General features: G+C 36.6%; 1 protein-coding gene across 1 annotated transcript in view; it reads right to left on the reverse strand.

Moving 5' to 3' along the window:
- Positions 1-871: 871 nt before the first annotated feature.
- Positions 872-23,210, reverse strand: part of LOC131154138 (katanin p80 WD40 repeat-containing subunit B1 homolog KTN80.4) — a 38,097-nt gene continuing 15,758 nt past the window's right edge. Inside the window, exons 12-19 of the mRNA XM_058106680.1 lie at positions 22,548-22,607; positions 22,352-22,464; positions 16,890-17,024; positions 9,626-9,700; positions 9,375-9,487; positions 1,762-1,878; positions 1,585-1,653; positions 872-1,457 (exon numbers count right to left, since the gene is read on the reverse strand). Coding sequence (XP_057962663.1) covers positions 1,394-1,457; positions 1,585-1,653; positions 1,762-1,878; positions 9,375-9,487; positions 9,626-9,700; positions 16,890-17,024; positions 22,352-22,464; positions 22,548-22,607 — 746 coding nt within the window. The 3' untranslated portion in view covers positions 872-1,393. The remainder of the gene's footprint in view (positions 1,458-1,584; positions 1,654-1,761; positions 1,879-9,374; positions 9,488-9,625; positions 9,701-16,889; positions 17,025-22,351; positions 22,465-22,547; positions 22,608-23,210) is intronic.

A 23,210-nucleotide genomic window follows, 5' to 3' on the forward strand; every position in this document is an offset into this window, starting at 1 on the left:
TTAGGTGGAGTCTGGATTTATATGAAACCTCTGATGTCGTCGTTGGGTATCATGAAATGCGTTTACTGTCACTGTCCTTGAAATTGATAGCCAGTTCGTTAAGTCAATCTCTCTCTCTCTCTCTCTCTCTCTCTCTCTCTCTCTCTCTCTCTCTCTCTCTCTCTCTTACGAACACGAAATGTGAATTACTACTAAGCATTATATATCTATTGGGGTTACCAGCAACAGGCTGCTGCCATTGCTTGGTCTGTCCGGTCACAATAGAAATTATGCATCTTCTAATGCTATTATTGCAGGCCATTCCGTCGAGGCATCCATGCTTCATGTCAATGGCATGAATGATGAAAATCCGAAGCAAGAAACTCATGGCACTCTTTCGGAAGTCTTCGTATTGCTACTTTCAGCATTTTCAAGTCCGCCAGAGAACTCTTAAAAACGGGGCTTCAATCCCTCAAAAGAAAAGGAAATCAAATTAAAGAGACATTCAATTGTCTCTCACCGATTGAAAAAGCTGAAATGCTCAAATCAAGTGGAATTTTATCAGAATTCCTAGTTCTCTTGGAGGGATCTGTTCCATTTAGATTTCCTTACATATAATTAAATTAAAATTTTCTCAAAAAATATTTTAATGAAAAAATAAGACTTCCCTCTGATCCTCTCAGTAGATGTTATTTTTCCATCCAACCAAACAGATCCGTTTGGCCCCCATCATATCAACCCCCCACGCCTGCCACCTTATGTCCCCAATCAGGGGGAAATGTTTGTTTTAGCAGAGGCTTGCAGAGCATTTAGCTATCTTTACTAGCTTTTGTTGGTCATTTGGAAAGCATGCACACAAAATATGCAAACACAATTTGTACAGCCTCCAGGGTTGGGAAAAACTAGCAATTCCCTTCTGTATCATTTCAAACATTCGTGTTTCTGTATAAATTAACATAAACAAATACATACACGATCACTCGTGAAACGTCAAGAATCAACTAATGTGCCAGATTGGGTTATGATGTCATACGGCGCAGCTGGATTCTTCACCAAGCAGGTATCCATTGGAGACTCTGCGGCAACCACCATCATACAATACAGTGACTTGTCCATCAGCCTCACCATGCAGGTATCCATTGGATACTCTGCGACAACCACCATTATACAATAGAGTGGCTTGTCCGTCAGCCTTGCCGCCTATTGAATTTCAGTCAATTAGTTGTATCATGCCTCCACCTAGCATGAGCAGGGTCATAACCAAATATGACAAATAGCATCACCTATTAAACGAAATCGCATGGAGCGGCGGAACTCTTTGAATGCACTCTCCTCCCACACCAACCAAAAAAATGCCATATAATGCCATCAATAATTGGAGTTGCTTGCAGTATGTTCTCTCCCCCTCGAAAGCTCATACAACTTCTTGAAGAGCTAAATTCAGTTCCTGTGCAGACTTTGCAACTGACCCCCCTCTTCTAAGAAAGAGAAAAGAACCAAAAAGGAAAAAGGAAAAAGAAAATACATCCCAAAAAAAATAATTAAATGACTACTCCATAGATTATCAACACACAGCATTGTTGACCAAATGAACCAGAAATGCACCTGGAAAGGGCAGGCAGGCAGCGCTTGACCTTCTCTAGCTCAATAAAGCAAAGATTGCAACGCTCCAACCTTTGAAAATCCATTAAGCAGCAGTAGTTAGCCCTTCAGCTAGAATCAAAAAAATATTCACATGTTAAAGATTAAAAAATTGCAGATCAGAAGATCCCACAAACTTACCTTTGCTCTGCCTCAATATCTACACCAACAGAAGATGATGCTGACAATGACGAATAAATCACTGAACCAAATACCCTGACCAGCTTAAGCAGCATTTCCAGAGAAATGCCTAAATGCCTAAAAATATGGGCAATGAGTTAATAGTAGCATCTCAAATCAACTACAATGAAAATCATACTCATGGCATCACAATAGGTCTTCAACAAATCTAGCAGAATGAATGTAAGATTCAAGATAAATATTAAGACCAGGGAATACATTGCTCTAGGTAAGCTGATGAGCAAGCAGGACTTTAGAAAAATCAAATGACAATGGTCTAATGAGCTCCAGGAATTATGTAAAAACTTGATCTCCTGCTTGCCAATGAAGCATTACTCATAAATTTATACCTTGCCCCAGATCAACTGATGGAGTCTATTTTACTGCTAATCCAAACCATGCATTGCTATTGCTTCAACCCAATCAGGTTGCATTTTTAACCAAAAGATAGATTGCTCTGGAATATGTGCCTGCCAAGACAGTTTTATTTATTTTATTTTATTTTATTTTACTTTATAAATTGTTTTTAAAGTATTAGTTTTTATATAAATTCATACATAAAATGTTCAAATAGGTAGATTAGTAAATTAATGAACTTATAGGTAACTTCTCTTTATTTTTTTGCCCTCTTACCCGTTAACTACCAGAAAAATTGTCTATGACTACCGAAAGCTGTAAAGCACACTTCGCTTGTGCTGGCAGCTAGAAAGAATTAAAAAAATAAAAAATAAAAAACCATTGATTCTTTCTACTGATTAAATTTTAAATTGAATCAAACCCTCTCACTGTCATTAGTATTTGTTTTTCTAATAACAATATCAACAACAACAACAATAATAAATTTCAAAAATATTTTTAAAATAATAGGAAAGGTGGCACAAAAAGTCCTAATTGTTGCTATTAATTGTTTTTCAATCCAATTTACTAATATATACTCACACATATATCTATGTACATAAATACACACATGCATATATATACACACGCACACATGCATATATATACACACACACACACACACATGCATGTATATTTGTATAATTATGTTTTTTTGACATTACCTATTCGACTAACAGTTTGACCCATCAAGTTAACTAGTCCAGGATTTTAAACAATGAATATGACACATTGACACACACACACACACATATTATCAGTAAACGGAAACTTTTATTAACTGGGCATCATGGGGATGCCACCCCAAGGTAATCATTCACAATTTGCCCACAATGCCAGCTGGAAACAACAGCAATCAATGTTCTTTGAAAATCTGAAGTGGAGCGACTATATCTTTGAAAAGGCTCTCTTATTTATTTCTTTCCAAAAAAAAATGGCAAGAGGGATGAGATTCAAAACCTTTTACTTCTCCTTGGTGGCTCTGATACCTCCCCTCCCATGGAATTTGCAGTAACCCACTGATATCCATTTAAGAACAGAGCCATGTTCCACAGATTTCTTGTCCAAGAGCAGTGGAGAAGAATATGGTTGACTTGATTATGCATCAGCCATACAAAGAAAACATCTATTTGTAACCCTCCTTTTCTATAGATTGTCTAGGGTTAAAATATTTCCATGCGTAGACTCCCAAACAAAAAAGGCAATCTTTGAAGGGGCTGTTGTCTCCAAATATGAATCCAAGGGGAGTTATTGCAAATTCCTCCCCATAAAAGAGAGGTTCTTGTAGGAAGATCTAACAGTCAAAACACCATTTCTGTGAAAATCAGAGGGCATGAAGTTCCCAATCTGCCACATTCCAAGTAAAAGGAACAATCCAGAAAATACTCTGATCAGGGATTTGGAGATGAAAACTGATGAGAGCATCTTTGTCATAATCCAAACTGCAGATAAAAGGGAATGCAGCTCTAAGATTACTAATTGCTGTTGCCACACCACACATCATGCCAAAAGTAAAAGTTGGCACCATTCTCCACATGAAATCTTACATGGGAAAAATTGTCCCATCCTTTCCTGATGAATTTCCAAACTCCCATTCAGTAGGGTCCCCTATAATTGTGGTTATCCAACCGTTATACTCAAGCCCATATTTAGAAGCAATAATTTCCCACCAAAAGTGGGCTCTCTCCTTCATGAACCTCCACAACCATCTATGGAGGGCTTTATTGAAAGTGAGGCGAGATTTCAGACCCAAACCTCCCAAACATATGGGTTGTTTAACCACTCCCCCTTATCAAGGTGATATTTTAAATCCTCCCCTAGGCTTTCCCAAAGAAATCTTCTCTGTATTCTATCCAATCTCCTAGCAACTGAGGCCGGTAAGGGAAGGAGTATGAAATAGACTGAAAGATTGTTAAAGCGCTCCTAATAAAGGGTAAGTCTACCACCTTTTGATAAGAAATTTCTTTTCTAGCCTGCCAGTCTCCTTTCAAACTTGATGATAGCGTCCAAAACTCCTGTGTCTTTGAATTTGGCTCCAAGCGGGAGACCAAGGTAACTAATGGGAAAGGATCCCATCTTACAACCTAGAAGACTAGTAAGGAAGGTTCCCACCCCCAACCCTCCATGTTCTCTCCAATTGGAATGAGCTCACTTTTACCAAGGTTCACTTCCAAGCCCAAGACAGCCTCAAACCCTAACAAAATGCATCATTGGTTGAGAAACTCGATGGTTTCATCTTTGCAAAAATGATGGTACCATTTTCGAAAAGCAGATGAAAAACTTCTGCAAGCCTTCCATTTTTTGCCCACCTTTAGACCTCTAAAGATAGTGGATTTGATCAGCAAGAGGCTTAGCACCTCCATCACCAACATAAATAGAAAAAGAGCAGGGGATCCCCTTGTCTCAAGCCTCTCAAGGAGCAAAAGAAATTAAGGGAAGACATTTATGAGCACTAAGAGGCTTGGGGTTTTGATGCATTGTGCGATCCAATTGCACCAAGGCTCCCCAAAGCCCATTTTCCTAAGAAGATAAAAAAAGGAAATTCCAGTTGACATGATTAAATGCTTTCTCCATATCCAGTTTGCACGCTACTCCCTTTCTCCCTCTTTCAAATCCTATCCACCTGAGGGCAGGCTGCAAACCAACAGTAAGGTCACTCTTTTGTGATTAGTAAGTCATGGGTTCAAGTCCAAGGAAACAGCCCCTCTGCATAGAAGCATAGGTAAGGCTGCATACACTGTAACGACCCTTCCCCTACCCTCGAAACCTTGTGGCCCAAGGATGCCCTTCTCTTTAGATAGGCATCCACCACCTCATTAGCAATAAGGGCAACATCCATAATTTGCCTTCCAGCCACAAAAGCATGCTGATATTGACCAATGACTTCCAGTATTGCTTTTTTTATCCTCTCAGCTATTACTTTGGCAATGATTTTATAAATGCTCCCCACCAAGCTAATTGAGTGAAAATCCTTGATGTTAACAACCCCAACTCTCTTCGGAACAAGAGTGACAACGGTGGAATTGATACAATTAAACAAATTTTCCTGATCTATGAAACTCCTAGAACACCTTTATAATGTAATTCTTCAGAAGGCTCCAGTTAGCTTGAAAGAAAGCCAACGAGAAACCGTGCAGACCAAGCACTTTATCCCCATTGCAATTTTTAACAGCTTAGAGGATTTCCACTTCATCAAAGGGTCTCTCTAACCACCCTGCAGTGGAGGAACTGAGAGATATAAAATTGATTCCGTCCACTGTAGGCCTCCAATGCTAAGGTTCAAAGTAAAGGTCTTCATAAAATCACAAACTCCTTTTTGGAATTTGTGAAAGACTAGGTGAAGGAGGACGCTCCAGATATTTTTTCGGAAAGAGCTCTTCAAGATTTAGGAGTGGATGGGATGCTCCTTGGATCATTAGAGGTGATTTCAACACAATAGTTTATTCGCATGAAAGAAGAGAGGGCAGCCACGAGACTAGTTGCAGGAGAGAATTTCTTGACTTTATCAATGTGAAAATGCCCTCATTGATCGCCCTATCATTTGTGGCAATTTCACTTGGTCTTACACCAAGGAGCTGCCTTTTCAATGATTGAGAAGTTCCTAATATCAATAGACTTGGAATTCCACTCCCCTGACGTGATTTAGAACCTACTTCCTAGACGTGATTTAGAACCTACTTCCTAGGCCCATCTCAGATCACTTGCCTGTCATCCTGACACCAAGGGAGTTTAATAGGGACCAACCCCTTTCAGCTTTGAGAATATGTGGTTAGAGTGAGATGGGTTCAGAGGGTCAGTTGAAACTTGGTGATTCTCTCTTCACATCACAGGGAAGGCTAGCCTTGTGCTTGCCTCAAAATTGAAAGGGTTGAAAGAAAAACTAAAGATATGGAATAGAAGAACCTTTGGAAATGTCCAAGTGAAGAAGGTTGCTAACCTCAATGGCATCAAAGATCTTGATGAGCAGAAGATAATGGTCTTGATGATGAAAAGAGGGCCAAAAGAGTACTGCCCAAGAAAGAATTGAACGAGGTTATTAACCTTGAAGAAATATCTTGGAGGCAGAAATCCAGAGCTTTAAGGATCAAGGAGGGGGACCACTGAAAGTTATCATTCTTATTTTTGAAAAAACAGGAGTCTGAGAAGGAATTAATGGAGTGGTCCAACAACTCCACAACACTGGGCTTCTGCAAAGACCAGAATACCCACTGTATTGCCCTATACTCCAAGGGATGTACAATCACAAGAATCTTGGCCCCAAAGGTCTTTGATCAAGAGTCGCTCCACTCTATACACCTTAGTTTATTGGAAGCACACAATATCACCCCTCCAGTCCTTAAGAAAGGACTTGATTACACTCCTATTGGATTTGTCATTGAGACCCATCACATTCCAAGAAATGATTTTCCTTAATATGATTTAACACAAGGGCTTCAACTACTGCATGCCTCTGACATTTCTTAGCATCCTCCTATTTTTCCATAATTCACTAAGCATTCCAAGCGTATTAATTCTCTATTGGTATCGAATTTTCTGTTACTGCCTGATGTTTTTTGATATTATTTCCCACCTCCTCTTCTCTTTCTTTCGATATCCTCAAACAATTGTAAGGCTCTTTCTTCAAAACCTTCGAAGATGCACCATACGGTTTTGCTTAGCGATTCAATTTCCAAAGAACCCAAATAGAAACCAGATTCTTTGAGTGTTGTCCGAGTCCAAGCCATTAAAAGTATCAAAATTGGGCCTATTAATCAAATCCTCAAAGCTGAAATTAACACACAAAGTATCATAACAAGTGCTAGGGGCTGGAACAATGGCCAAGTCCTTCAGCAGATTTGGGTTTCCTGCTCCAATACAGCCAAGATCTCTTGAGTTGTAGCTGCCTGTACAGGAAGATCCTGCAACAAGACAACCTTCCTAAAGGGGAATATCTTTTTAACAGCTTTGGATGGACCTCTGTGGAGCTTAAAGGGATAAAATGAGTTGGATTGGAGATTCAAGTTGTCAAGTGAGATTGCTAGGCCAAAAAAAAATCCCCATATTTGTAGCTCCAAGTCCCAAGTTAAGGGCCACTTCAACATCCTCAAACGAGTCAAAAGCGCACACATCACTTGTTTACCCCGCCCCCTTTGAGTTGGATGTCAAGCCACCACTCAGTGAGTCTGAATTGGACTCAAAGGCTTGCCACAATGATGACAAGGGCACAAAGGAGGTGAGGGCTAGGTTCATTTTCATCGGGAAGGCCATAGGCTCTCTTCTCCAACCACTCATCTGTAGAGGCCTTGGGCAACTTCCTGGTGAGAGGAAAAAGTTGGCGACCAAGCTAGAGGAGATCTTCATCCAAACTTGGAGTCATACCCCTCCAGAAATGCAAGGCTTCTCCAGCCACAACTATTGGTCTCCAAAAGGGCAATGTAGTTCCTAAATTTGTTCGAGCTCAGCTGCAAAGAAAGGGTTCTGTCCTTGTTCCTTGTTAGAAAAAACCATAAATTTGCTTGGAGTACTGCTCTTCCAACACCTAGAGATCCTCCCATGCTTCAAGGAACCATCTGAACTCCTCCATCACCAAGAATATGGAGATCCTTCTTCCCCTACGGTATTCAATGATTCTAAGTTAGAACTTCCCCTTCAATGACTAGGTCAAAGGACTTTCGTTCAACCACCACAGTACACTTTGCATCCCTCAGCATCTTGTTGGAGGTAGTTGGCAGTCGGTAGAGAGTCCACAAGAGAAGAAATCCATAGCCAAGTGTTCGAGTGAAAAAGAGGCCTTGAGACTTTGGCCCTTTAGCAACCAAGCATAGGAGCAGTTTCATAATTGAGCAAGAATGATGCCTATTACTTCAATATTTTTCATTTAAAAGGAAGATAACACACACCATTATCCACATTGTGTTGTATCCGTATCCAGTACCCATATCAGTGCTTCCTAGCTTGTAGGGAAAGTAATGGTTTACAAGTTTATAACCCCAATAGTCCCCATCTTAGGCATTCTTTTGGGGGATTGATTTTAAAGTATTCAGGGCTTCTCAATAACAGCTGAGCTAGAATCGCAGCTAGTAGGAGCAGTTTTGACAATTCCATTAGAGATTATGATTTGAGAGATGTGTTTGTGTAATGCTCAGTATATTTGATCTCTCTTAGGGAAGAGGCAAGCGACATCTCGTATGGTTTGATTCCTGTTCAGTACAGAGTGGGAGGATATTTTTCCTAATTTAATCTAGGGAGCTCCATACTAGTCGAATCTCTGATCACTGTGAGGAGAGGTCCCAGTCCATTTCATATTAAAAATATGAGGTTGACTCATAATGACTTTTATAGGTTAGTGGCTATTTGGTGGAGTGAATGACAGTTTCAAGGCTGTTGTTTTTATGAAGAATCAGAATTTTAAAGGATAAGCTTATGATGTAGAATATGGAGGTTTTTGGAGATTTGAAGGTAAAGAATACTAACATTTTTTGAAAAAATGAGGATTAACATAAGATTGAAGGGGAGGGGCTTTTGATGAAGGACCAAGATGGTATAAGGAATAATCTATAAAGATGAATTAGAGGTTCTCTTTATTCAAGGAGATTAGATGTAAACAAAAAGTGAGGAGCAAGTGTGTTAAGGAGGCAGAGTGTAATACTTTTTTCATAGGGTTGCACCTAGGAGGAGTGGAAATGTGATTCATAAGTTTTTTTAAGGAGATTATTTCTAGGTCAATGATCAATGTACTGGATGGAATCCTACTTCTGAGGAGCAAAGCTTTTGGTTAGAAAGGCATTTAAAGGAGGGAGATTGTAATACTTCTTTTCATAGGCTGAGGAGGGAGTATATATGAATGAATCAAAACTGCACATGCATGTAAAGTGGGGAGGAAAGGATTCTAGATATCATCCCATAGAGTCCACACACACACACCCCTCACCCCCCCCCCCAAAAAAAAAAAAAAGAAGCTGAAGCTAAAGCATTAATGATGTTGTTAAATCCAAATCGAAGAAGTGAAAGTGTAGCTACATTATATGTGTGATGTGTGATCAGCAGTTAACAAGCTATTGTTGTTACGAAGATGAGACAAATCTAGTAAAAATAATTCAGTTATAGGATATTTGAAAGAAATATCATTTCCTTCATGGAACAAGGTGAATGGCTAGACAAATACAGCAAAAGCAAGACAATCAAACATAAATTCTTACCTATCCATCTCACTATCAAGGAGGGCTGTGAGAAGTGGCAGAAGACAAGTGCAAATTTCCAGTGAGACAATGTCAATTTTTTCTGTCAAAATGCTAATCACATCAGCGAGAACCTGCAATAGAACAAATGTGTAAAAATGAAGAAATAAGAAATCTTTCAACATTAGTAATAGAAATCCATTTCTGATCCATAAGTATCCATAGCAGAAAAATTATAAAAAGTGCTAGCAAACTGTCCTGTATAAACTTACAGTGTGATCTGCCATCTTCTCCATAGCACTTATGGCCCCCTTGACATCATTTCTTTCCCAATATCTGTGGACTACCTGTAACAGTTGTACAAAATTCAGCCATTTTTAAATGTTGATCAAAGCAGGTATAAATCTGTTGCCAACAATACGATCATTAGTTATCCCAATTACTCTAGTATCAATGATTGAAATGATAGACGGAAAAATAGTTGAAAAAAATAAAATATAATAAATGTATACCCAACCTTGCTTGTGTAATAAAGCTCAATTCATATGTCATATATTAGATGTAGGATTTTTGTACAGTGATAATGGAAAAGAGGACCAAGTGCATATAAACTTGGTAAAATATTAAATGCATTTAAAAAAATGAGTAGGGTTTCGGAAAAAATAAGCAAATAAAGTGGATTGAGTCTTTCAATACATAATATTCAACAGGGGGAATTGGCAGTTCTGTTGAGTGTTCTTCTGGCCGTAAGAGGGTATATTGTCTGCGTAAAATTATTGGTATCAGAGTAAAGCAATATTTCTTTGTGATTTTCAGTTTTGAAACAGAGGAGAAGCAACAAAAAGTAATCTCATACAGAGCATATATCAGCATCATTCAGTAAACAACCAAAGACTAATACTAATTAGCCAGTCCGCTAGCTTTTAAAATCAGATTCTTTCTTTCTGGACTTTTTGAAGATATTTGGCGTGTGTTTTCGATTTTCAGTAATTATTCCAGAACCCAGGAACATTTTGTAAATAGGCTGATAAAGGTTGGTTTTGACTTATTCACCCAGTCCATGGTAGAATCCCCACAAGGTTTCTCCAAAAATAGATCTAAAAGGCGCTAGTGAGGAAACAAGGTTCATGTGCAATAATATGGATGTAAAAGAACATGATGCATGTGCAAATCAAGTAAGCAAAGTGGGGACTGATCATGGTCTTGGCATGCCTCCAAACGTTAAAGTTATCATCAAGCTGGATATGGCATTCAAGAGGGGGATGATGAAATCAAACTTGATTTTGGATCTAACAGTACTGAAGTTTAGTGTTGCTGTCCAGGAACTTGGAAGGCTTCATTAGAACTCCATTTGACTTCTCAAGGAGCTGTATCAAAAAGATGAAATCTAGGAGATAGTTTTGATTGATATGTAGTGTAAAAAATCCAAAAGGTGTAGTGTTCACAACATGAAATTGTAGAGCTTACATGCAGAAGTATCATCCTTTTTACTTAATCCAAAAGTTCAAATGCTCACTTTTATTCACATAGCGATTTATATCTTGAGTGGTGAGGCAAGCCCAAGAGTTGCAGATGTTCAAGGTCTTAAAGTTTGTAGAGGATGTGCATAAGTTTTTATTTGCAATTTGCGGATGATACCATTTTCTTTTAGAAGCTTACATTAGCAAGTTGCATAAAAGCATAAACCTTTTTCGTTGAAGATCATTGAGGTGGTATCAGTTAGAAGATCAATATACGGAAGAGTGGAGCAGCTTAGATCAATTTAAACTCCAAGATCGTTAGGGACTTTGGTAGGATTTTGGTGTGTGGAGTGTCAGATTGGCCTGTCTTACATCTTGCATTTGACATTATTCCTAGGTCAGTTCCCTTTATTTTATTTTTTTTAATTTGGCATCTATGACATTCAAGAAAATAGCAATGAAGAAATCAAACTTGATTTTGGATCTAACAATACTAATGGTTACGGTTGTTGTCCAGGAAATTTGGATGACTTCATTAGTTGACTAGAACTCCATTTTGACCTCACAAGGACCACTTATCTTATCTAAAGATGGAAATCTTGGAGGCAATTTTGATTACTATTGGGAACATGTAGTGATCCAAAAGGCCATTTGCAACATGAATTTCTCGAGGTTAAATACAAAACTATCATCCATTTTACTTAATCCAAGAGATCGAAAACTCACCTTCATTGTTCACGAATAGTAGTTTATATCTTGGGCAGGGTGGAGAGGCAAGCCCAAAAGTTGCATATTATTTAACTCCTAAGAGTTGGCAGACGATGCAGAGGTTTCTTATTATACCATTTTCACTTTAGAAGCTTTTGTTAGCAAGTTTCAAAAACTCTTGCGGTTGAAGATTGTTGAGGTGGTTTCTAGTTTGAACTTCGAAGATCAATATTGCAAAGAGTGAAGCAGCCAGGATCACTTTAGATTCTAGAAGGGTTATTGAATTTGGTAATTGAAGATTGTTGAGGTGGTCTCTAGTTAGAAGATCAATATTGCAGAGAGTGATGCAGCCAGGATCAATTTAGATTCTAGAAGGGTTATTGAATTTAGTATGACTGCATTGTGTGGGAGCATCAGATTGGCCCTTGTATCAATTATGTCCTACGTTAGGTGGTAGACCTAGGTTTATTAAAAAAATAATAATATATAAATAATGAAAAACAAAAAAGGAATCTAGTTATTAAGAGACTGGGCAAGTTTGTAGAGGGTTTGAAGGGGACTTATCTCCTCCTCATTCTAGTATTCCTCTTTGTTTTATGTCTTTGTTTAGGATTGTACTTGTGGTGGAGAGAACTGAGAAAACTATGAGGGACATTTAATCGTTGGGTACTAGGGATGGAAAAAGATCTTTTCGATCTTTGGAAATTTAGAATTCAAAAAGTAGGTAAATCATTATGGCGACTCCCTTTGGAACTTGACTTTGCAACATTATTAAGAGTAAGGATGGCCTACATTTTTTTTTTTTTTTTTTGGATAGAAAAGGAATTAATTAATAAGCAACAACAACAGCAAGCCTTAAGTCCCACTAGGTGGGGTCGGCTATATGAATCCTTTTCACCAATTCACCTTATCAAGGGCACTTTCCTCTACCAGCTTATGGGCTACAAGATCCTTTCTCACTACCTCATTCTGGAATATTTTAGGTCTACCTCAGCCCCTTCTACAATCACTAACAATTGGTTAGCTCACTCCTCACTGGAGCACTACTTAGCCTATGCTTCAAATGACCCATCTAAGTCGCCCCTCTCTTATCAAAGCTATGCTAACCTTATTCTGATTATTAACGTTCCTTAATTTAACCTTTAAAGTTACACTACTCATCCACCTCAGCATCCGCATTTCTACAACTTTTACTTTGTGGATATGTTGCATTTTAGTCGCCCAACATTCTGATCCGTATAGCTAGGCTAGTCTAATAGCCATTCTATAAAACTTTCTTTTTAAGGAAAAAATTACAAAGAGAGGATAGATAGCCTTCTAAATACAAATAAAAAACAAAGAAACAAAACACAATTACATCAAAGTCCTACCTCCCTTTGAAGATTTTATAGAAAAATTCATCAAAGAAACCCGAAGAGTCAGCCCAAAAAGAAGCCAAGAAAGTAACTCTATCACAGAGAAAATGCAAGGAGCTATTTTTGCCAATGAAAAATCCTTGCATTCCTTTCAATTCACAACATCCAAAAAAATATTCCAAAAACAGCATTCTCCATAAAACTATTCCCCTTTTACACCTCCCAAATGCCCTTTTTTTATGAATCATATAGTCCCATGATTCGATTGTGTATAAAATTATCAAACTCAATTATAATCAATGAAAATGATTGGAAAAGATATGAGTTAATATGTGTTAAGCACTAAAGCCTCCTCAAAAACTGAGAAGAGAAAAACCCACAACTGCCTAGCCACCTGACAATGGAGAAACAAATAATCTCTGGCCTCCCTCGTCTCCAAACACATGAAGCAGATATCTAGACTTATGGCCTTGTAAGGTCTCCTCATTCGCAGTAAATCATTAGTATTAAGCCTATTAAGAGCCAAATTCCACATAAAATCCCTAATCTTAAAAGTAACATTAGCCTTCCAAATTAAATGGTTCAAAGGGAAAACAGAATGGCTTGGCCTTTTCAACAACTGGACAAGAAAAGATTTTGTGGGCCAATGAACCAGATGAGTCCCTAATCCAAATCCTCAAATGACCACGCATTCGAGGAACAAAAGAGTGGAACACTTGCAACAACATGATCATATCCTCACACTAAGATTTTTCAAAAAATACAAAAAAAAAAAAAATGAAAATACCAAGAAAGAGAGCCCCTCTCAAAAGAATAAAAGCATTATTGAGGCATTACGCAAAGACAGACAATCTGGAAAGATTCGGAAACAAAGATTCCAAAGAAACTTCATTGACTTAAACACCATCCTAAAAGATATATATCTGTGTGTGTGTGTGTGTGTGTGTATAATTCCAATTCCCAACATGATAACATGCAAGAGGAAAGAAGAAATAAGCTACAAGAGAACATACATTTCCAAGGGCTAGCATAAGGAACATTGCCACCTAGTATCTCACAAACTCCTATGCAAATCATACTTGCTTTTAATAACCATGAGCCATAAGGAGTCAGCCTCTAGGGAGAATTTCCATAACCATTTACCAACCAAATGTTTTTAGACAAAATATGGCCCTTCATTTGAAAGAGTTGTACACAGGAGAAGCCATTTGTGCCACACATGTAAGCCCTTAGAAGTTCATATCTCAGCTTTCCTGCATTTTTCCCCTTATAAAATTGAGAATGGTCCACTATCTGTTTCAGGGGGGGTTTGGGTTGGGCTGCTCCTTAGTCTATTTCTTTTCCTCCCTTCACAGGTTTCGCTCATACCTTCATATAACCTTGTCTCTTCTTTCTATTCTTCAGATGGGGATTCTATTTCTTGAGATTTTCATTTGTTTATAATCTCAATTTTAGGGGCAAACGAGCTAGCTCCTACATTGGAGGCTGTAACTCCTTTCAGCCCTCATTTGAGGGCAGCTGCATCTTTTTCTTCATTATGAGATTGCTACTGGGTAAGCTACTCGGAAATAATTTGTTTGGCATTTTTGACAGGGTGTGGGTGTGCCATTTTTTGCAAACATGTTTATTCCAGTATTATTTGGGTGTCGCAAACAGAAAGAAACAAGAAAATTTTGATAAATTTACTCCTTTTCGGCTTTGGGATAGAGTTGTGTTTCTAGCCTCCTTTTGGACAATTTCCTCTCTTGCATTTGAGGTTATCCCATTGGTTGATTTGCAATATGATTGGAGGACTACTTTGATGTAATCTTCGTTTTTGTTTTTAGGAGGGTTCTTAATCCTCCTTTTGTTTTGTTCTTTTTTTCTTGGAGGGTGTCATGTCCTTTCCATCATATTTTCTTCTCCCTTAAATAAATGACCCATGACAAGCAACAGGAAACAAACAATTCCAAGATTCTGAAGCTGTTAAGGGTTTGTCCTTTTATAATGTTGAAAATAGGTTTAGAGTTGTTGGAAAGTTAGCTGCCAGAAAAAAGCTAGAATTTTGATTGTGGTTTTGATGGTTGAAATTTGAGATAAAACTTGGAGCACAAGGAAGTTCCAGCCTCCAGGTATGTGGAAATCAGGGCTCTGACTAGCGCCCAAGAGAATAAGGAGGAGAAGATAAGGCAGAAATGAACATACAAAAGCCTGTTAGGATTTATGAGACATCAACTGACAACCATAATTAAGACATGGCTAAAAGAATCATTGCTGGAAATTTTTCTTCTATTCATCTCTCTAAAATTTTATTTCAATCCTTCATATAGAATCCATATTTATTACTCAGACTATGACTCGACTTGCTTTCACAAGGAATTTCTAAAACCAACCCATTCCTTTTCCACTCATATAATTTAACAACTAAACTCACTAAAAAACTCTTAAACCTTATAAATAACCCATGAAAAAACTTTTAAGTTCAAGAAAATTACAACCCAGCCCCTAAAAGTATAAAATCACGACTCTAAATCCCAAATGTTTGTTATAACATATTATGAAAATTTTAAAATTACAAGAATCAAATAATCCTCTATGTTGGAACAAAGTATCCTTCATTTCCCCCTCAAATAGATTCTTCCTTTTGGTTTCCATAGGAATATTGCCATTTTATAATGTTGAAAATAGTTTTACGGTTGTTGAAAAGTTAGCTGCCAGAAAGAATCTAGGATTTTGATTGTGGTCTTGATGATTGAAACTTGAGATAAACTTGGAGCACAAAGAAGTTCCAGCCTCCAGGTATGTGGAAAATCAGGGCTGTGACTAGCACCCAAGAGAATAAGGAGAAGAAAAAAAGGAAGAAATGAACATAAAAAATCCTCATAGGATTTATGAGAAATCAATTGACAACTATAATTAAGACATGGCTTATAGAAAGAATCACTGCTGGAAAATTCTCTTCTATTCATCTCTCTAAAATTTTATGACAATCCTTCACATAGACTCAATATTTATCACTCAGACTATGACTTGACTTGCTTTCACAAGGAATTTCTAAAACCAACCCATGACTTTTCCATGCATATAATTTAACAACTAAACTCACTAAGAAACTCTTAACCTTGTTAACAACCCATGAAAATAATTTAAGTTATGACTCTAAATCCCACATGTTTGTTCTAACATATTAATATATTATGAAATTTTTAAAACTTTCGAGAATCAAATAATCCTCTAAAGGGGAACAAAGTATCCTTCATTTCCTCCTCAAATAGATTCTTCTTTTTGGTTTCACTGTGCACTAATCCTTTGAATCTAGTACCAATGGTATCCCTTCCACAAGACAACCCTAAGATCATGTCTCTTAACCCCTAAAAACTATAAAATTATGACTCTGCCCCAAAGATCTACTACTTCAGAAACAACAAACAGTAATACTGAAAATAGAATTAAGCCTTTAAACTTCTTTCCCTTAGTCCTTTTATTGCCTGCATCAATAAATTTTCTATTTCTATAAAAAAAAATTAAAAATATATATATAAAAAAAATGACTATGTCAATGTTCTTATATATGTGCTAGTTAAGAGAAGTTGGAACTTGGATACGATACAGCACTAGGTGTAGTGAGTTGAATCACCAAAGATCATACAAGCAGCTGTACTAAATGAGAGCCGATCTAGTACAACTAAAAAGTTCTGATGGAGTATTTTTCTATTTACTCTATAAAAGCGCAAAGTGTGCAAGGGGTTAATCTTAGAAAATCCCATAGAGAAGAAAACTTAAAAAGAAGAAATGGGCAGGGTAGAACAATGAGCCTTCCTTTCTATAATATTATACCATACATTCTCATACGATTTTTTTTTTCGGTAATTATTTTCATAAGATTTGTATCCCGCTCAGCTCACCAAAAATGAAAAATAAAAAGGATAAAAGATAGTAACGCAAATTTCCAAAAAATGCATTCAATGAGAAGATACAAAATACGTACTTCCCATACTTCACTAAGGGAAAAGCTTTGTTCAACTATAATTGACCTGTAATTTGGCAAAACGAGATTGCATAGAGCTGATAAATTGATCATGTTGGTCCATTATATCTGCAACAGCATCCTCATTGTTAGTAGGTTCAGCTTCTCCTTCCACAGAGGGACTGCTGTCTCTTTGTTTAAACTGTAGATAATTGAAACAAAACACGTGTTAGAACCCATGAGACCAATACAATTGAAACAAACAAAATTAACAACATATTTGGAGAATACCAGAGTCATTAGCATCAAATTTTTAAGCTTCCACTAAGACACAGAAATTAATTCATGGAAACTGTCTGAACAAAACAATGATTTTTAAAAAATTAAGGTAAAAGACGTTGACCACACCTAAGGTTTGGCAAAAAGACTCTAACCTCCCCTGAGGTTTCAAAAATTCCAAAGACCTCCCCTAAGGTTTCAAGAATTTGAGGAGCCTCCCCTGAGGTTTGCCAAAAAGACACAAACCTCCCCTTGTATTTTGCAAAAAGACAAGCCTTTTGAAGGGAAGTTTGTGTCTTTTTGGCAAACCTCAAGGGAGGCCTATGGCATTTTTGAAACCTCAGGGGAGGTCAATGGAATTTTTGAAACCTCAAGGGAAGACCCTGTCTTTTTTTCGAACCTCAGGGGAGGTGAGTGTCTTTTCTCCTAAAGGTTAAGTTAAGTTAAAGAAGGCATTATCAATTCCCAAATTTTCAAGAAAATGTTCCTCTTAAATAACTCAGACTGCGGCAAGATTGGGAAAATCTTCCAGAGCAAGTAAGGAACTTTTAGGCTTTCAGCTGCCAAAAGATACACAAACACAATACTTCAAGTTTTTTATTAAGATAACCAGCTCAAACATGAACTGCAATCAGTTCCAAGTTCAACAATTTGATCATTATCCGAAACATGTCTCAAACTCTGATCAGACCTCAGATTATTAGATAAGAATCATAAGATGCAAGAGTTCAGGAGTAGGAGGTACCCACAGATGACATTTTATTCCTATAAAGCAGTCCTTTCAAGAAAAGCATCTCCATTACAAGCATCTCCCATCAATGCTCATTGCCCAGGGTTAGGGAATTATATTTTTAAATATAGAGACAGCTAACCACTTCTTGGATCCTTAGGAGCTGCCAGAGTACTCCAAATCTCCCACAGCCCAAAGCTTAAAAATCACTATAACAGGCTGATATTTGATAATATGTCTGCTTCAACTTTCATTTATTTGGCTAAGTTATCTCCAAGGCCAATACCTATTCTTAACCCCAAGATTTTGCACTTGCACTACAAAAAAAGCAGCATACGTAATGAAGTTATGGCAAGGAATTCTCTTACAATTTAAAAGTCAAGAGCAAAGAAAAGGCCTATTTCCATTTTATTCTAAAATAGGTAAGTGTTCACTAATGTTAATTTTATCTCCTCAACACTCCCAAGGCTTTTTGGTATCATTTTTTCAAGCACTGTTTTCTATATTCATAATTACAAGTAAAAAATGCATAAATATATTTATGGTCCATTTAGTTGTGTAAAATGGTTTTCATTTTTTATTTCATTTTTCCAAAAAAATTACACAAAAAAAAAAGTTAGCTACATTTAAAATTTTACAACATTTCTACCAGAAAAAATGAACAATAATAAAAGGTTTTGACTTCGCCCAAAGGATTTGGAACAAGTTATTTAATTATTTTGGAAAATGTTGGGTTTGTCCAAATATGGTGGATTTTTGGCAATTCATTGTGTCAGTTCTGCAGGAAAAAAGGAAGGTAAAGAGTTGATCACATTGTGTCCTATTTGCTGTGTTTTGGGGTTTGTGGATGGAACGAAACGCACGTACTTCTTCAGGGAAGAAGTTCTCATTTTTTCTGGTATGGGAGAAGATTCACTATTTGGCTTCTCTTTGGTGTGTGGGTAATGGGAACTTCAGGGGGATGTGTCTTACAGATATTTAGCATGATTATACTTGTTGAGTTGATAGGAAATGCTAATTATTTTGGATTATTTCTACTGTTTTCCTCCCTTTTACTTTTTCTGGGGTAACCCAGAGTTTTGAGAAGTAATGCTTTATTCTCCTGTTTGTACATACCTATTCTTGGAATGAAATTCTTTTGTCATCAAAAAAATTAATAAAAAGTTTTGACACCATTTGCTTGTGGAAATAGTTCTAGTTTCCATTTCTAATTTTTCATATAATTATGAAAATGTCACCTTGTTTTCCAATTTTCCAAATTTATATAGAAATGTTGGAAAACATTTTCCATTATTTTCTTGATTTCTAACTCTTACTTTGCATATAGGAGCACAGAATTCCATTCTTGGACTTTGATTTGTCTTGTTTATAAATTGAGATTCTTCCAAATCCACAAAAAATAAAATTCAAGTCCCAAAATCCATGATTCCACAATCTATCTTGTGTAATTTTGTTGTATTTTTGTAAATACTTTGAAGTCTACAAATAAAAATGAAAAATTATTTTGCAACAACTAAATGAACTGTTTTGTTTTTGTGTCTTTTTAATACAAATCTTTAAAAACAAAAAAAAATAACTTGAAATTTTTATACTTCTTTGGAAAATTTAAAAATGGAAAATGGAAAATGTTTTCCACAACTAAACAGGCCCTTAGTGAAAAACCTTGGGAAGACTGTATTCAAAGAGTGCTTCTGAAAACTATATTTTTTCAGGAAATTATAGAGTGATGTTTTCCAAATTTCCAAGAAAGTGAACCAAAAGCTTACAAAAAATCAGTTCAAATCCACTTCAACTTCCTCCCCAAGAAACCTCCTTTTTAGAAGTCATTTTGATTTTAAAACTGGCAGCATGGCATCCACAGATCCTCTAAATACCGTCCATTGTCACCAAAAGAAGCACATGAGCAACAAAATTCCATGCATTCTCGATAAAACTAGTTCCAGCCCTGAAAACAGCGTAATATATGGTGGTCCCACCTAAAAACTACGTATACAGGATATTGTGCTGCATTCTTGACTGTCATTCCCAAGGTTTCCTTCAGCATCTAGTAAAGCCACCTCAACAATCTAAGCAGCAAAAGGTCAACCTCATGGAGATATTAGAGGCGGTTCAACATCCATTAATAAGCAGCAATCTTCTAGTTTTTAAATCCAGAAGCAAACAAGGGCTTTTGAAGATGTGCTGCACTACAAGGTACTTTCCAAGACAAGCTCCAGTTCCTCTGGATGACCATCAATTGCAGGATCATTCTTTTGGTGGCATTCATAAATTGGTTAAACAAGATTCTTCTCAAAGATTGAGGGAAATGACAGTATACTTTATAGTTCCACTCATGAAAATGGAGGACTACTGGCTGTGCTCATGAGATCCTTCAAAGAAATAGTGATGGTAGCTTTTTTTCATTGTGGAAGTTAAAAGACTCGTACAAATGGGGGCCATTCTAGTGAGTGTGTTCAAGATAAAAAAAAAATGGAGCAAAGATTCCAATGAAACAAAAGGGGAGAATGATTTTGGCAGTTTATAGAGGCAATGAGATTGATTGTGTCAGAAGATGTTTCGGGTGTCAGAAACTATGACAAGATCTGGAAGGGCTTCATATTTTTGAAGATGAAGCAGAAAAGGAACTAGGCAACGGGATTAAGTATGCTGATTCTAAACCATTAATCTAGTTACAGATAGCAGAAGCCGGAAAGAAATGAGGAAGCAGAAGGATATACAGGATGGGTATTGTTACCAATTCTGACAACACCAGAAGATGGTTCTGCTTCTGCTACAACTTCAGATTATTAAGATTTATGAAAAGGATAATGAAGCACAGGATCTTCTGGATAAGTTTATCTTTGTGGGTGACACGAAATTAAATACACAACATTAATGCTCCTTTAAATGACATTAAAGATTCTCATTTATACCTACCTAAGAGTCAAATTTTCAGCTTGAATAAGATATATTTGGAAAATATGACACTCCAATGCATTGTGAAAATTAATAAAGAGCAAAAATAAGCAGGAAAAAAAACTCATAACATTACAAATTTTATAATTTTTCATCTAGTAAAAAAAACAAAAAACATAATTGAATAAGTTTTAACTACACATTTGTACTCTAATTATATATCATGTCATGCCGAATGTATTTGTTCATCTTCCATGTTACATACTAGGATATGGGTGTCAACTGCTGGTACATGTTTAAGTGCCACATGCCAAATTTTTCAGTACATTGAAGTCTCAAACCTGAGAATTAAACCCAAATCTACCCCCACCCTATCATCAATGCTACTGCCTTGGTGTCACATGCCAAATATTTAAATTAACCAACAAGAAGAAGGGGTAAAATACACATTTTTAAATTATTTATATTATTTCTAAGATGGTGCTATTTCATAAATTGTTAAATATTATATTCTATAAGTCTTGAAACAATTATATGGTAAACTTGAACCAATGAACATATTGTTAGATGAGTATCCAACGAAGCCAGTCAAACATGCATCCCATACCCATCTGATGCCGTATATCCAACATGAAAACAGTAAAGAAATGTAGAAGAGTCGATGTCTCATAGAAATTTTTGTTCAAAAACAAGATACTCATTTTGGCCCTTTTGTGCTATGCTAAGACTAAACAGCAACAAATTAAAACATAAAACCTAGTATTTTTTAGTAACTTTCACTATTACATTCCCCAATGCTGACACCAAACAACAAACAGATTAAACAAATGGATTATAACAATCCACTCTTTTCTTACTTTTATGAGACGATTGATGTTTAACAGCTAACATTAAGAAAAAAAGAAAGATTTGCACAAGAAGTGGGAAATTGGATGTTTAGCCAAATCTTCGCAACAGATAAGAAAACAAAACATAACTAAAAAAAAAAACATAACTAAAACTCGCATGCCTAATGCTGGAAGGTGAAGAGTTAAGGAGAGTAAAAAGCCCTCCCTAATGGGACTCTTACGTATTATGCCTGAAGCATTGGGTCTGAAAAAATAACACAGTTAAGCAAACCCTGCATGCCCAAAGGTGGAGGGTGAAGAACCAAAGGTGGAGTGTAAAAAGCTTTACAAATTAGGACCCTACGGCCTACAATATTATGCTTGAAGCTCAAGTACCAACCAAAGCAAAAATGTCAAGCACATGTAAAATTTTCCATCAAAAAGAACAATACAGAGTTCCTAATATTATCTCAGGGCTACAAGTGAATTATAACTGAAAATGGCTTCTTCTTTTTTTTTTTGGATACCAAATGAAGATTTCATTTATAGATAAAGAATTTGCAAGAGGGAGAATTAGATATCTCCCAAAAACAAACTGGGACACTCCAAAACTAAACAAATAAAAAATCCAATAGAAAAGAGATATTTAATATACTATTTCTTAAGTTTTATGTTCAATGCTGTTAGGAAAAATAGCTGGTCCCCATTTTCTCCATTGAATATAGTGCAGCTTGTCAGATGGGAAAGAGAAAGGAATGACATAGAAAAGGAGAGCATATTTCAAAACAGAGATCATACTGCCTTAGGTGGGGCCATGTTGACAGCAGCAGGTGAATTATTTGAAGTAGGATCCTCAAAGGTAGGAGACCTTTCTCTCTTCTCCCAGCTAGCAACAAGCGACCGTGTCCTTCCTAATTTTTTTAAAATTTAATTCAAGGTCCCAAGCACACTAAAGGCTCAAAAAGCATAAATTGAAGTACAAGAAAAGATGTACCTCTTTTTTGGCATTCAATAGAACATGCATCTCTATTTCCTCTATACACCCGAGTATCATCTGAAACAGAAGATTAAAGCTCAAAAATCAAGGTAAAAGATTTCAACTCAAGATAATAATACCCAAAATATCAGTATATAGAAAATAAAATAAAATTCATGCTTAGTAAGAGGGTCTCCATCATTCAACAACATTTAACCATGGAAAAATAGAATACAAGAATCAAGGAATCATGATCACATTAAATTAACAAGAAACCCCATGTCTCCTCCTTTAATCTAGGATTGTCATTGAGCATTCAATTAAGTTAAACAAGGGAGACAAGAATCATGAAAAAGCAGCCGCACTTAAATTAACATGCAACACCACATTTATTTATCCTTTAGATAGTGTTTGGGAGCATAGTTCGAACCTTGGATTTGGATTTGTGTGGATTTGGGTGGATATCAATACAATTTTATATTATATTTTATCCAAGTCCAACAAAAATACAAATCCAAATCTAAGGCCTCTCCAAATATAGGGTTAATACCACATACGCATGGATTTTGATCATCAGCTTACAATTTTTCCCTATCCATTTTTAGGGGATTTCACATTTTTCCAGCTGACCATAGATAGCTGTTTTCTAATTTTCCTCCTCATTGTTGGTGCCTTTTAATC

The sequence above is a fragment of the Malania oleifera genome, chromosome 4 (assembly GCF_029873635.1).
Source record: "Malania oleifera isolate guangnan ecotype guangnan chromosome 4, ASM2987363v1, whole genome shotgun sequence".
In the NCBI taxonomy this organism is placed as follows: domain Eukaryota; kingdom Viridiplantae; phylum Streptophyta; class Magnoliopsida; order Santalales; family Ximeniaceae; genus Malania; species Malania oleifera.